The 10,655-nt window shown below is 49.0% G+C and overlaps 1 protein-coding gene across 1 annotated transcript in view; it reads right to left on the bottom strand.

The window, feature by feature from the left end:
- The window catches only part of GP2 (glycoprotein 2 (zymogen granule membrane)), a 14,371-nt gene extending 5,431 nt beyond the window's left edge, over positions 1 to 8,940 (bottom strand). The window contains exons 1-7 of the mRNA XM_012647584.1: positions 8,817 to 8,940; positions 6,111 to 6,533; positions 5,442 to 5,555; positions 3,116 to 3,327; positions 2,483 to 2,631; positions 1,070 to 1,315; positions 72 to 234 (exon numbers count right to left, since the gene is read on the bottom strand). Of these exons, the coding sequence (XP_012503038.1) occupies positions 72 to 234; positions 1,070 to 1,315; positions 2,483 to 2,631; positions 3,116 to 3,327; positions 5,442 to 5,555; positions 6,111 to 6,533; positions 8,817 to 8,889 (1,380 nt within the window). The 5' untranslated portion in view covers positions 8,890 to 8,940. The remainder of the gene's footprint in view (positions 1 to 71; positions 235 to 1,069; positions 1,316 to 2,482; positions 2,632 to 3,115; positions 3,328 to 5,441; positions 5,556 to 6,110; positions 6,534 to 8,816) is intronic.
- Positions 8,941 to 10,655: the final 1,715 nt, after the last annotated feature.

Raw genomic sequence — 10,655 nt, 5'->3', positions numbered from 1 at the left:
ACGTATGGAGGGCCTATCAGTGCCAGGATCCAAGCCAGGCTCTGAAGAGTCCAGTCCAAAGAGACACTCACAGGCTGGCACTGTTCATTAAGGGAATCACAGAGACGGATCTCACAGTGCAGGAACACTAGGTCATAATGTCCGGCAAACATGAACATCTGAACTGAGAACCGGCTTTCCGAGGACCTCCCATTCTCCTCCACGTGGATAGTTGAATCATATTGATTCGGGCAGCTGGGGGGTGGGGGTGACAGGGGCAAGGGTGTCATTTCTAAAACCAGCAGCAGAGAAAAATCAAAGAGCCCTCCAGGTTCCCTCCGTTATGACGACACGGACTTTTATCTATTAATATTCCCCCATGTTTTCTCCAAGATGTTATCCACAAGCTTACATGATTTAGATTATTTGGGGCACAGTCTCTGGAGTGAAACAGACTGGTTTTAAGTTTCAGCCCTACCCACTTTCTAGCTAAGCCAGCACAGGCAAGTTAATTATCCCTACTGAACCTCAGTTTTCTTATCTGTAAAGTGGAGACAGTAATATCCACTTCATACGGATGATGTGAGCCTTTAATGAGATAACCCACATGTACTGCTCAGCACAGTGCTTGACACAGAGCTAAACTCAGTGATAAATATTAGCTACTATTATTATTATGGTTTGAATCATGATCCATAGAGATGCATTTTCCTTTTTTCTTGTCAGTTACCAGCATTCAATAATATTTCATCTCATAACGTTTGTTAAATCATTAAAATATTGATTAGTATTTACATCTGTATAATAAATAGTTCATCATTACTTAGTCGATCCCCTATTTTTGAACAACGAACCTGTTGCCAAAGTTATCAAGAATACTGAAATGGAAAGGAATTGACATTTCTCTACTCTGCCCACCTATTTGGTATTTTTTAATACTTTAGGCTAAAATTTCAAGAGTGATATTTCTGGGTCAAAGGGTATGGTCATGACGTGTAATACAACTTACACAATGGCATGGCATGGAGAGATGAACATTTTCCTCCAGACCTTATTAGGGCCAAAAGATAATCCCAGAGTCACCCATTACCTGTTTCTGATGATGAAATACTTCACAGGGTCAGCCTTGTCTTCAGTGGGGGTGGCATAGCAGTTCCTCAAGAGCAGGTTGAACCGGGAGGTGTCCCCTCTCTCCAAGATGGCGCCCACATAGAGTATGGATTCCACCGACAGCACAGCCTGGGCCCCTTCATAAGGATTCGTATAGTTCCAGTCTTGGAAGAGGGCCATCCTGACAATGAACTCTCCCTCCCCATCCACGCTGACATTCAGGGAACTAAGACAAGGAAAGGCACAAGAGTGGAAACATCAGTTTCTTCCCAGAGAGAACAACATGAATCAAGCCCTGCACTTACATAAGGCACTTATGGAAGCAAAGGCACCTCTTTGATCCCTAAATGAACTATTCAATCATTCATTTAAACAGAGCATTTATTAACTTCTAGGCACTAAACTTGACAGACAGAGGAGTCTGTCTGCAGGATTTCCTGAAGGACAGGTCACACATGTCTCCCTCGCTCGAGGAATAACTGAGTGCCTGGCTCCATTTTCTCACCTGGAGAGTGGGGCTTGCGACCAGGTCTATGGGTTCACAATTCTTAGCAGCAGATCTCTTCCCTCCACCTCGCAAATGTTAACAAGATAAATGGCTTTCATTTTGATTTTTGATAAACCAGGGGCTCCAACATCATGCAGTCTGAAAACCATTAAACTAGAAAATTTCTAATTCTCCTGATCCTGACATTCTGTGAGCCCAGGAGGCAACAAGGGAATGGGAAGGGCACTCTGGATTTCTGGATTTCTGACACCCAGGAAGTCCCCTGGCAAATCTAGGAATGCTAAGGAACACTGATTCAACGGGACCCAATTCCAGGCACAGAGACACAACAAAACAGACAAAAACCCCTGCCCAGATTGATCCTACCCAGATTGCTATTTGGTTCTGTTTCTGGTGGGGATGGGGGCACTGTTTATCCAATCAAATCTAGTCTCTGCTCAAATCCCACATTTGCAAGGAAGTCTTCCTGACCCCTCACCCCACAAATACTGGGTCTGGGAGCCCCATTCCCTGCTCTCAAAGCATCCCATGTTTCTCCTGCAAGCATTCATCTCGCTTATAAATATTAACTTAATTAGTTGTTTAATGCCTTTCTTCCTCAAGGTGAGTGAGCTTGTCCTGTGCTTTTGTTCCCTAGCACATTTAATAAGCACTATTTCCTGTTGCTGCATTGCTTCATAATAATAATCTTTAACACCCACAAAACATTCTGTCTGCCTTGTTCATGTGGAACGTCCTTAATATGCGATCAACAAATATTTGTGGAATAAACGAATGAATGGAAGCTCCCAGAGGAGGTCGGTAGCATCATGTGGACATCATAAGCTGCACTTGAAGTGAGTGTGACCAATGTCAGGGCTATAGGTCAAACAGCAAGCGCCATACCTTACGATGGGCTGCAGGGCAGTTTGGAGGCTGACTTTCATGTCCAGCGGGTAGGCACATTGGAAGTTGACGTTGAGGATGATGTCTCTGATGATGAAATCATTGACCAAGGAGATGGTGTTTTTGTAGATGGCATGGGTTTGATTTCTCTTCAGCATAAAAACAAACCACATATATATATGTATATACATGTGTGTAGGTATATCTTGAACTCAGATCTGTCTGATTGCACAGTGGATGTTCTCAACCATGCAGCCACCCTGTCTTCTGCTCTCAAGGAGGTAAAGGGACCTCCTCCTCCAGTGGCACTTTATGGGAAGGGGAATGAGGACCTCAGACCGAAAACTAGAACAACGAATTATTGACCCTGGGGAAGAGTCAGGAACCACCACGCTTGCTCCTCTGTGCGTCCTCATCAGCCCTAATTAAAATAATCTCAATTATAGCTTACATTTATTAAGCTCCAGTGTCAGACCTGTGCTAAACTCCTCACATGGACCAATGTGCATAATCCCACATAACCCTGGAAGCCCAGAGAAGCTAGACGACAAGCCCAGGATCTCACAGCTTCTATGATGGGTCCCATCAACCCGATTCCCACACTCTGGCAGCAGTGGGGTGAATGCCACTTACCTCCAAAATGTTCCCACAGGCACCAGCCTGGACCGGGCTGGTCACAAACACCCAGTCCCCGTCCTCGCTCTGCACATTGCTGCTGCAGTTTCGGTCCCGCAAATAGGCAATGACCTCGTTCCCCAAACCCAGGCCTCCCAGCACACACTTGTCCAGCTTCACCTGGATCTCCTTGGCCCCGCAGTCCAGCTGAGGTTGCAAATCGTGGATATCTGCAAAGCAGAGAGGGGGCAGGTGAGTGGATGGGGCACTCGAAGCTGTGGGCAGAACCCACATTCCTCGCCCTTTGGCAAGGCCACCATGCCCACCAGGTTGTTGGATAGACTAGAAGGTGCCTGGACCCAGATGAAATTCACACCCAGGGTGGCGGTAGGGAAGGTTGGCAGAGCAGTGCTGGTCTGAGATTTTCAAGCATCCTATGCGCAGGCTTGGCTAAGGTTTTCCTGTCTGGTTCCCCTGAGGCATTGGGGTTTTGGGGAAGCAGGATGGTCCTGCATTCCGTACTACAAGGGCTGTGGGGGAAGTATCCAGCCATGTACTATGTTCTCGTTATATTAACAATGGCTGGGTACTTTCCGGACAGCCCTCATAAAATCAAAGCTAGATATATACTCCTTCGTAAAACCAGCACATCTCAACAGGTTCAGAGCCATCATATTCATTCATTCATTCATTCATGAGCATCTGCTATCTGCCAGGCACTGGGGGGATACAACACTTCTCAAAACTGACAAAATCCCCACCCTTACAGAGCTAACGTTCTAACAGAGGACACAGATAGCAAACTAATAGAAACACAATTTCTATTGCGTTCCCAAATGCATCGATTCAACATGCGTTTACCAGCCACCTTTTCCAAGTGCTAGGCACATTCAGTATGGAAATAACTAAGATGTGACTCAGCCAATGAGGATTCCTTGGTCTTGTGTGAACACCAACACACCAGTAGCTTGTTACAATTCAAAATGGTGAAGGAACTGACAGAAGTGTGCTCCAGGTGCAGGGGGAGCCCACAAGAAGGAATATCTGACTCTGTTGGTTAAGTCAGGGAACGGTTCCTGGCCAGAGTTTTGCAAGTGAATAAAGCAATCGAGGACATCCCAGGCCAAGGGAACAGCAGAGGCAAAAGCATGGAGCAGGGAGAGAGGAGATGTTGTATTTGCGGAAGTGCAGAGTTCACAGGATAGGAAGCTAGGATGGGAGAGGGTAGAGGTGTGGGAGAGGGAGAAGGAAGTGGAAGCCGGATCCCAGAATGATTGTGTCTGCACACAGTGGGGGCCCACTGGACAGCCACCGCTCTGCTGGGCGCTGCCGAGGACGTGAGGCAGGCCACCTGCTCCCCAGTCAACTCAGGGTGCCCTTGGAGCCCACCCAGGCACAGGAGGGCAACCTCAAATCCTAACATCTGATTCTGTGATGGAGTTTGAGCCCCAGAAAACAATGCCACCCCTCTGGGGTCTCGGCCACCCAATGAGCAGAGAGAGTCTTCAAGGAGAGCAGGTTGTTTCCCACCCATCATCCCCCACGCTGCTCCTGCTGGGCACACCCAAGCTCCCCCATACACCCTGCAGCTCCAGTTTCCAAATGTGTCATGCTCCTTCTTGTCCCTCTGCCTAGGACACTCTCTCTTCAATAGGGACCTGGGCCGTGCTCGCAGGGAGGCATGCGTGTGCCAAGGGCAAGGTCAAAGGCCCTCATTAGAGTCCAATGATGGAGGGAAATAATCTCAGTGGGAGGCTCATCCAACCCCCAGTCGAGCTCTTCTATGGCATTCCTGCCCAGGGCCATCTGCCTCTGCTTGCTCACCTCCTGGGACGAAAATCTCATCACCTCTCAAACTGGCCCGTTTGAACTGCTCTGATTTAGTTCTCACAATAGCCCTGTATGATGGGTATTTTTATTATCATCTTATCCCCATTTTACAGGTGAGGACATTAAGGCTCAGAGAGAGTGGATGACTTGTTCCAGGAGTCTGCCCATGTTCCCGACCCAAAAACTCTGCAGCTATCTGGACACAGCCCCCACACTTGCAGAGTTCTTGTCTTCAGTGCCACTGTCCATCCTGGGTCAGGCCTGCCCGTGCCACCAGAACCGTTTTCTGAGGCCGTGGCTCAGTGGCCGACGTGGAAATTTGTTCCAACTCTGCTCTCCCATCCTTGCAAACCCACTGGTTTTGCAGCAGGTGGACTGGAGAACCCACGTTCCCCCGACCTCAGGTCTATGCCCCCCCCAACTCCAGTCCACATCTCATCGTAACCCTCTGGAGTCCCCTCCCTCCTGCCCTGCCCACTTGGGCCGGCAGCCACCTGCCCAGAGAGCCACTCACCAGAGCCGTTGAGGTTCTGTCTGCAGAAACATTCCCAGGTGCCGCTGACAGAGAGGCGGCACTCCTCCTCAGGGCGGCAGACCTCCTGGCAGTTGTCCTCCACAGTAGAAGATTCTGGGGGCGTGGGCGTGGAAGAAGAGGATCAGGATGCAGAGCAGGGTGGACTTGAGGCCCAGCATGGTGGTTAAGCCCCTGGAGTGCAAGTTCGAATCCCAGCTCTGCCACACTCCAGCTGTGTGATGCTGGGAGAACTCCTTAACTTCTCTGGGCTCCATTGGGATAACTAGATAGCAGCCACCTCAAGGAGTTGGGAAGAGGGTCATTTAAAGTGCTTAGGATGTCAGCAGAGGCATTGTGACCACTATGTGTTCGCTGTTATTTTTGCCATTTTTTGTTTCCGATAAGAAAACTGTGGCTCAAAGAGGTAAGTTAAACTGCCTACGTAGAATGGAAATCTGAATGAGCCTAATAAACCAGGAGACTATGCCCTCAAATTGGAATTTCTAGAATTTACTTGAGATGTTGGAAGGCCTGGCAACCCCTGGGCCATGTCCCCACTGGGCAATAGCTGGCCCGAGCTGAGTGCAGACTGCTCTGGGTCACTTCTCTTAATCTGCTCCACTCACTTTGCTGAGCCCTGGGGCATCTCGTGGGGCCTCTGCCGCTCACCTGTGCAGTATCTCAGACGGCACTGAGGGGTCCCCTGCAACCGGTACACGTAGTACCCGCCCACGCAGGCCTTCACCAGCACCTCCGTGTTCCAGAGACAGCAGTTGTCACTCCAGTGGGCACAGGCAGTGCGGTTGACGATGCCATCCTCAAGGGCGGGGTGGGTCCCGTTCAGCCACATGGGGGCGTCCGTCTGGCATCGGTACACCGGGACACAGGTTTCCGGCATCTTCACTCCTCCTTCACCCACAAAGCGGTACCAGCCACTCAAGTCACTGTCACACCCCCGGATGTCTTCTGTGTTCTCTATGCTTCGGAAGGGTTCGTCCAGGAGGGTGTAATCCTGGCAGGGGTCAGAACAGCCAGAGGCTCCACAATCCAAGTCCAATCCATAGGAACTGACTTCGGTGGGGTTTCCATAACCTGGGAAAGCGACAGAGTGTGCCTGGATTTACTGAGCAAAGCCACGGTCTACAGGGTTTCTTCCCCGCCACACTCTACTTTGGGTGCACGAAGGGCCCTAATGAGGATAACAGGCACACAGCCCATTAATTAAACATCAAACTTCATCACCTTGCGGTCAGAATGGTCAGTGAAGACTTTGGTATTTTATAGGTATTAAGGACAGTGGAGCCACCACCCTGCACGACACCCTCTCCCCTTTTCAGGGTCACAGAGTGCGTCCCTGTGCGGCCATACACGGCAGCTTTGTTTGACCAATATTTGTTTTTCCCATCCGAAATGTAATGCGAGCTCACTGAAAAAGAACCGCAAACATCATTAAAATGAATCAAGCAGAAATGAAAGTTGTCATAAGGCCATTCGATCTCCAGGAGTAATCATAAAGTTCCTATAATTTATGATGCCTTCAGATTCTTCCAATGCATATGCTCACAATACAGATTTTTTAAATTTAAAAATGAGTTTAATTCTGTACCATGTTTTTTTCCCTCTTGCATTTTTTAATTAATATAGCATAGATATTTTTCTATATCAGTAGTCATAGTCTAACACAAGATTTCTCAACCTCGGCACTCCTGACCTTTTGGCTGTATCATTCTTTATTGTTGGGGGGAGGGGCTGTCCTGGTATTGTGGAATGTTTAAGAGCATCCCTGGGTTCTACCCACTAGGTGCCAGTAGCACCCACCAGAAGTTGTCTCCAGACATTGCGAAATGTCCTCTGGGAGGGTGGGGGCAAAATCACCCCCAGTTGAGACCCATCAATCTGATCTAACAAGACTATTTCTGATCTACTGTGGTGTTTTTTTTTTTTTTTTTTGAGACAGAGTCTCGCTTCTGTTGCCTGGGCTAGAGTGAGTGCCGTGGTGTCAGCCTAGCTCACAGCAACCTCAAACTCCTGGGCTCAAGCGATCCTCCTGCCTCAGCCTCCCGCATAGCTGGGACTACAGGCACCCGCCACCGTGCCTGGCTAATTTTTTCTATATATTTTTAGTTGTCTGATTAATTTCTTTCTATTTTTAGTAGAGATGGGGTCTCGCTCTTGCTCAGGCTGGTCTCGAACTCCTGAGCTCAAACAATCCGCCCGCCTCGGCCTCCCAGAGTGCTAGACTACTGTGGTTTTTTAACGGTTTCAGAGACAGTGACGTATGACGGTGGCAGACATGAAGGAGGAGGACCTTCAGGCCGGGCAGGCTGGGTTTAAATCCAGCTCCACACCTGCGAGCTGTGGTTCCCCAAACTCCATCCATTCCTGTGCCTTGGGGAGTGACATTTGCCACATCTGTGTCTGCCCATCCGCATATTGACCTAAAACATTTCTTTCAATGAGTCTCTTTAAAAATTAGTTTTATCATAAGGAATAATATCTGTGATGACACAGGTATCACGGACAGGTATAGCTTTAAATATGCATGAAAACAAATGTATAGCCATTAAAAACTTTTAAGAGGTTGCCATGTGCCCCCAGAGTCATCCTGGAGTATGTATGCCCCATTTGGGGAAACAAGGTCTTAAAGGATTGTTAGAAGATTAAATGAGATAATATGCGTAAAATGCCAAGCACAGCACTGGGTCAAGCTAGTTCTCTTCTCTAGTTTTGATTTGTTGAGTACTGTGGGTGCCTGGATAAGGAACTAAGTACACACTTGGGGTCACATTCTTATAAGACGCATTAGAGGGGCTTTTCAGAAAAAGAGATTTTCAAGCCTTTCTCGTGCATGTGCTTATTTTAAGAAAAGGAATCTCTGCACTTGTTATTCTTGGATTATTTCCTGCATGCCCTGGATTTTCTCATCAGAGCCCGCGAGTCTGATTCCCCCACCCACGACAGGGCTGACATTTGCACCCTCATCTTGTAGAAACCTTTCTCTTTGGAAGAGACTGGAGAGACCTCCAGGCCTTCCAGGAGAAGGACAAGGCACTTGCCCATACAGGGTGGCCGGGTGATTGATTCCTCATCTTCTCCAAGCTAGGCTCTCTGATCTCCCCAGATGTGGGCAGGGGAAGTGAACTGGCTCCCACCGCCCTCTCAATTCCCCTCTCAGGGGAATTCCGATTTGGCTTCTTGAGAAATTGTGACTTGATTTCTATTCCTCTCATCATGTTCCCCTTGACTTCTAGCTCTGAGTCTCGACTTCAGAACTTCCAGTTCCTCTCGCTGACCTGAACTGCCTGCCCTGCACTTCCCCGCTCTCTCCCCAGGCCTTGGTGGGCATCTGAGAGGCGGGGTGAACAGAGAACTCACCAGGCTGCACAGTGGATGCCAGGGTCAGAACGCAGGTGGCCAAGGCCAGCCACAGGAGGTCAGAGCCCACCATCCTTTCCACAAGGTGAGGCACGCAAGTCACTCCGCGCTGTACACACTCTCCATGCAGCTATGGGAAAGGAAAGTCCCAGATAAGATCAGCGCCCAGGCCCACAGTCTCAAAAACAGAACTGTCGTCTTCCTCCACGAAGAGCTGTATTGTTTCCGAGCAAGTGTGACTCGCAGAAATGGGAAGGGTTAATGGGAGTAGGAGACTTGCCAAGGGGATGAGGTTGACAGCAAGCAAACCAAAGGCAAGCTTAGAGCCAGCTGGTACTACAGAATGTCCCCGAAGGGTCTCAGGATGGTCCCTGCTCAGGTGGAGGTAGAGGCTCTCTGGAGATTGGGTAGAGAGAGGGCTTTAAGTGCCTGTGAACATCTATAGACAAAAGCAATGGCTGCCCTTTCTCAGTTTTATGCTCCAGGTACTGCTAAGACCTCCCCCCCACGAAGTGTCCTCTGTGCATGTAGATTTTCACGAGGGTGGGACCATGTCAGACTGAGCCCCATGCCCCTTGCTCCTAGTGTGGAATCTGGCACACAAGGGGTGCTCAGTAAAGGCTTAAGGGATACATGAAAGAAAGAAGCCTGCCAACACTCCAGTGATATTTACTTTTCTGGGAAACTCCCTGAATGGGAAAATCTTTGGCTGACTTCACAGTTTGTGGAAGATCTTGGTTGAAGATAGAGATCTGTTTCTGGCAGGGATATCATGAAACTATTATGAAAGAGGAGAGACAGGGGGACACCCAGAACCAGGAATTCTTAGAGATGAGATCCCAAGTAGAGAACTATCTCCCTGCTGGGGTGTCTCGGGCAAGGGTGAGGGTGGCATCTGCAGGCCCAGAGCAGCAGCAGGTGGCTGGAAACAGGACCGACTTGGACACAGAGTGATACCTGGAGCCCCCGACAATGACCAGGGTCTAAACTCTTTGCTGGGTTCTGAAAGTTTCCAGAAACAAACAGCCCTAGCAAGTCCGGTGGGTCAAGAGGAGAACCCCCAGGATTCAGAGAAAGCCGGCTGGAACTTGGAGCAGGACTTACCTCGGGTGAGAGAACAGAGCGTTCCTTCTCCTCCGGCCAACCATGGGAATGCAGCCTGCTGTGGGCCGTCTTTTTATTGTGGTTTCCCACCCATGTGGCTCTCCACAATTGGTGCCGAGGTTCCAAACACACACTGGGCTTGTTGGGTGTAGGTGAGATAAGCTATTTACGCAAAGGATGGTGAAAGAAAGCCCCTCCCCCCACAATGTAAACCCTTCCAGCAGTCTCGCCGTCATGCAGACGCGTCCCTATGAACAATGGTCATGTGTGCTGGATGCTGAACACACCGGGCAGCGCTGAGCGCTTTGCCACCGTGACTTCTCACATTTAATCCTCATAATAAATCGATGAAGCTGGTGCCATATTTATTACCAGAAACCAAACACTAATCAAAAGGAAGCTTAATACCCAAAGGGAAGTGGAGAGAAATCAAACAGGCACTTGTTTGCACAATGGATTTTCAATCGTGCCTTGTGTTCCTAGCTGATCACCTTGGAATACGTCTGCTCTGTCTAGAGGCCAGTTAGAGAAAGAGAATAAATAAGGAAGGGGGACATGGGAGTTTCCCATGCTTGCCCCATGGAATCTGCCCAACTTCAGATACTGCACTAACACCGAGCAGTTGGGTAGGGGCCGATCTGGTGATGGTGAATCATGAAGCCGCTAAGGACAGACACGGTCCCTGGACAAAATAAGCATCAGAACAGCCTCTCCTCCAACTCCTTTTGATACGTG

This window comes from Propithecus coquereli, unplaced genomic scaffold (assembly GCF_000956105.1).
Source record: "Propithecus coquereli isolate 6110/MARCELLA unplaced genomic scaffold, Pcoq_1.0 Scaffold27, whole genome shotgun sequence".
Taxonomy (NCBI): Eukaryota; Metazoa; Chordata; class Mammalia; order Primates; family Indriidae; genus Propithecus; species Propithecus coquereli.
The sequence above is the reverse complement of the archived record's forward strand: the minus strand, read 5'-3'. Positions and strand labels throughout refer to the sequence as shown.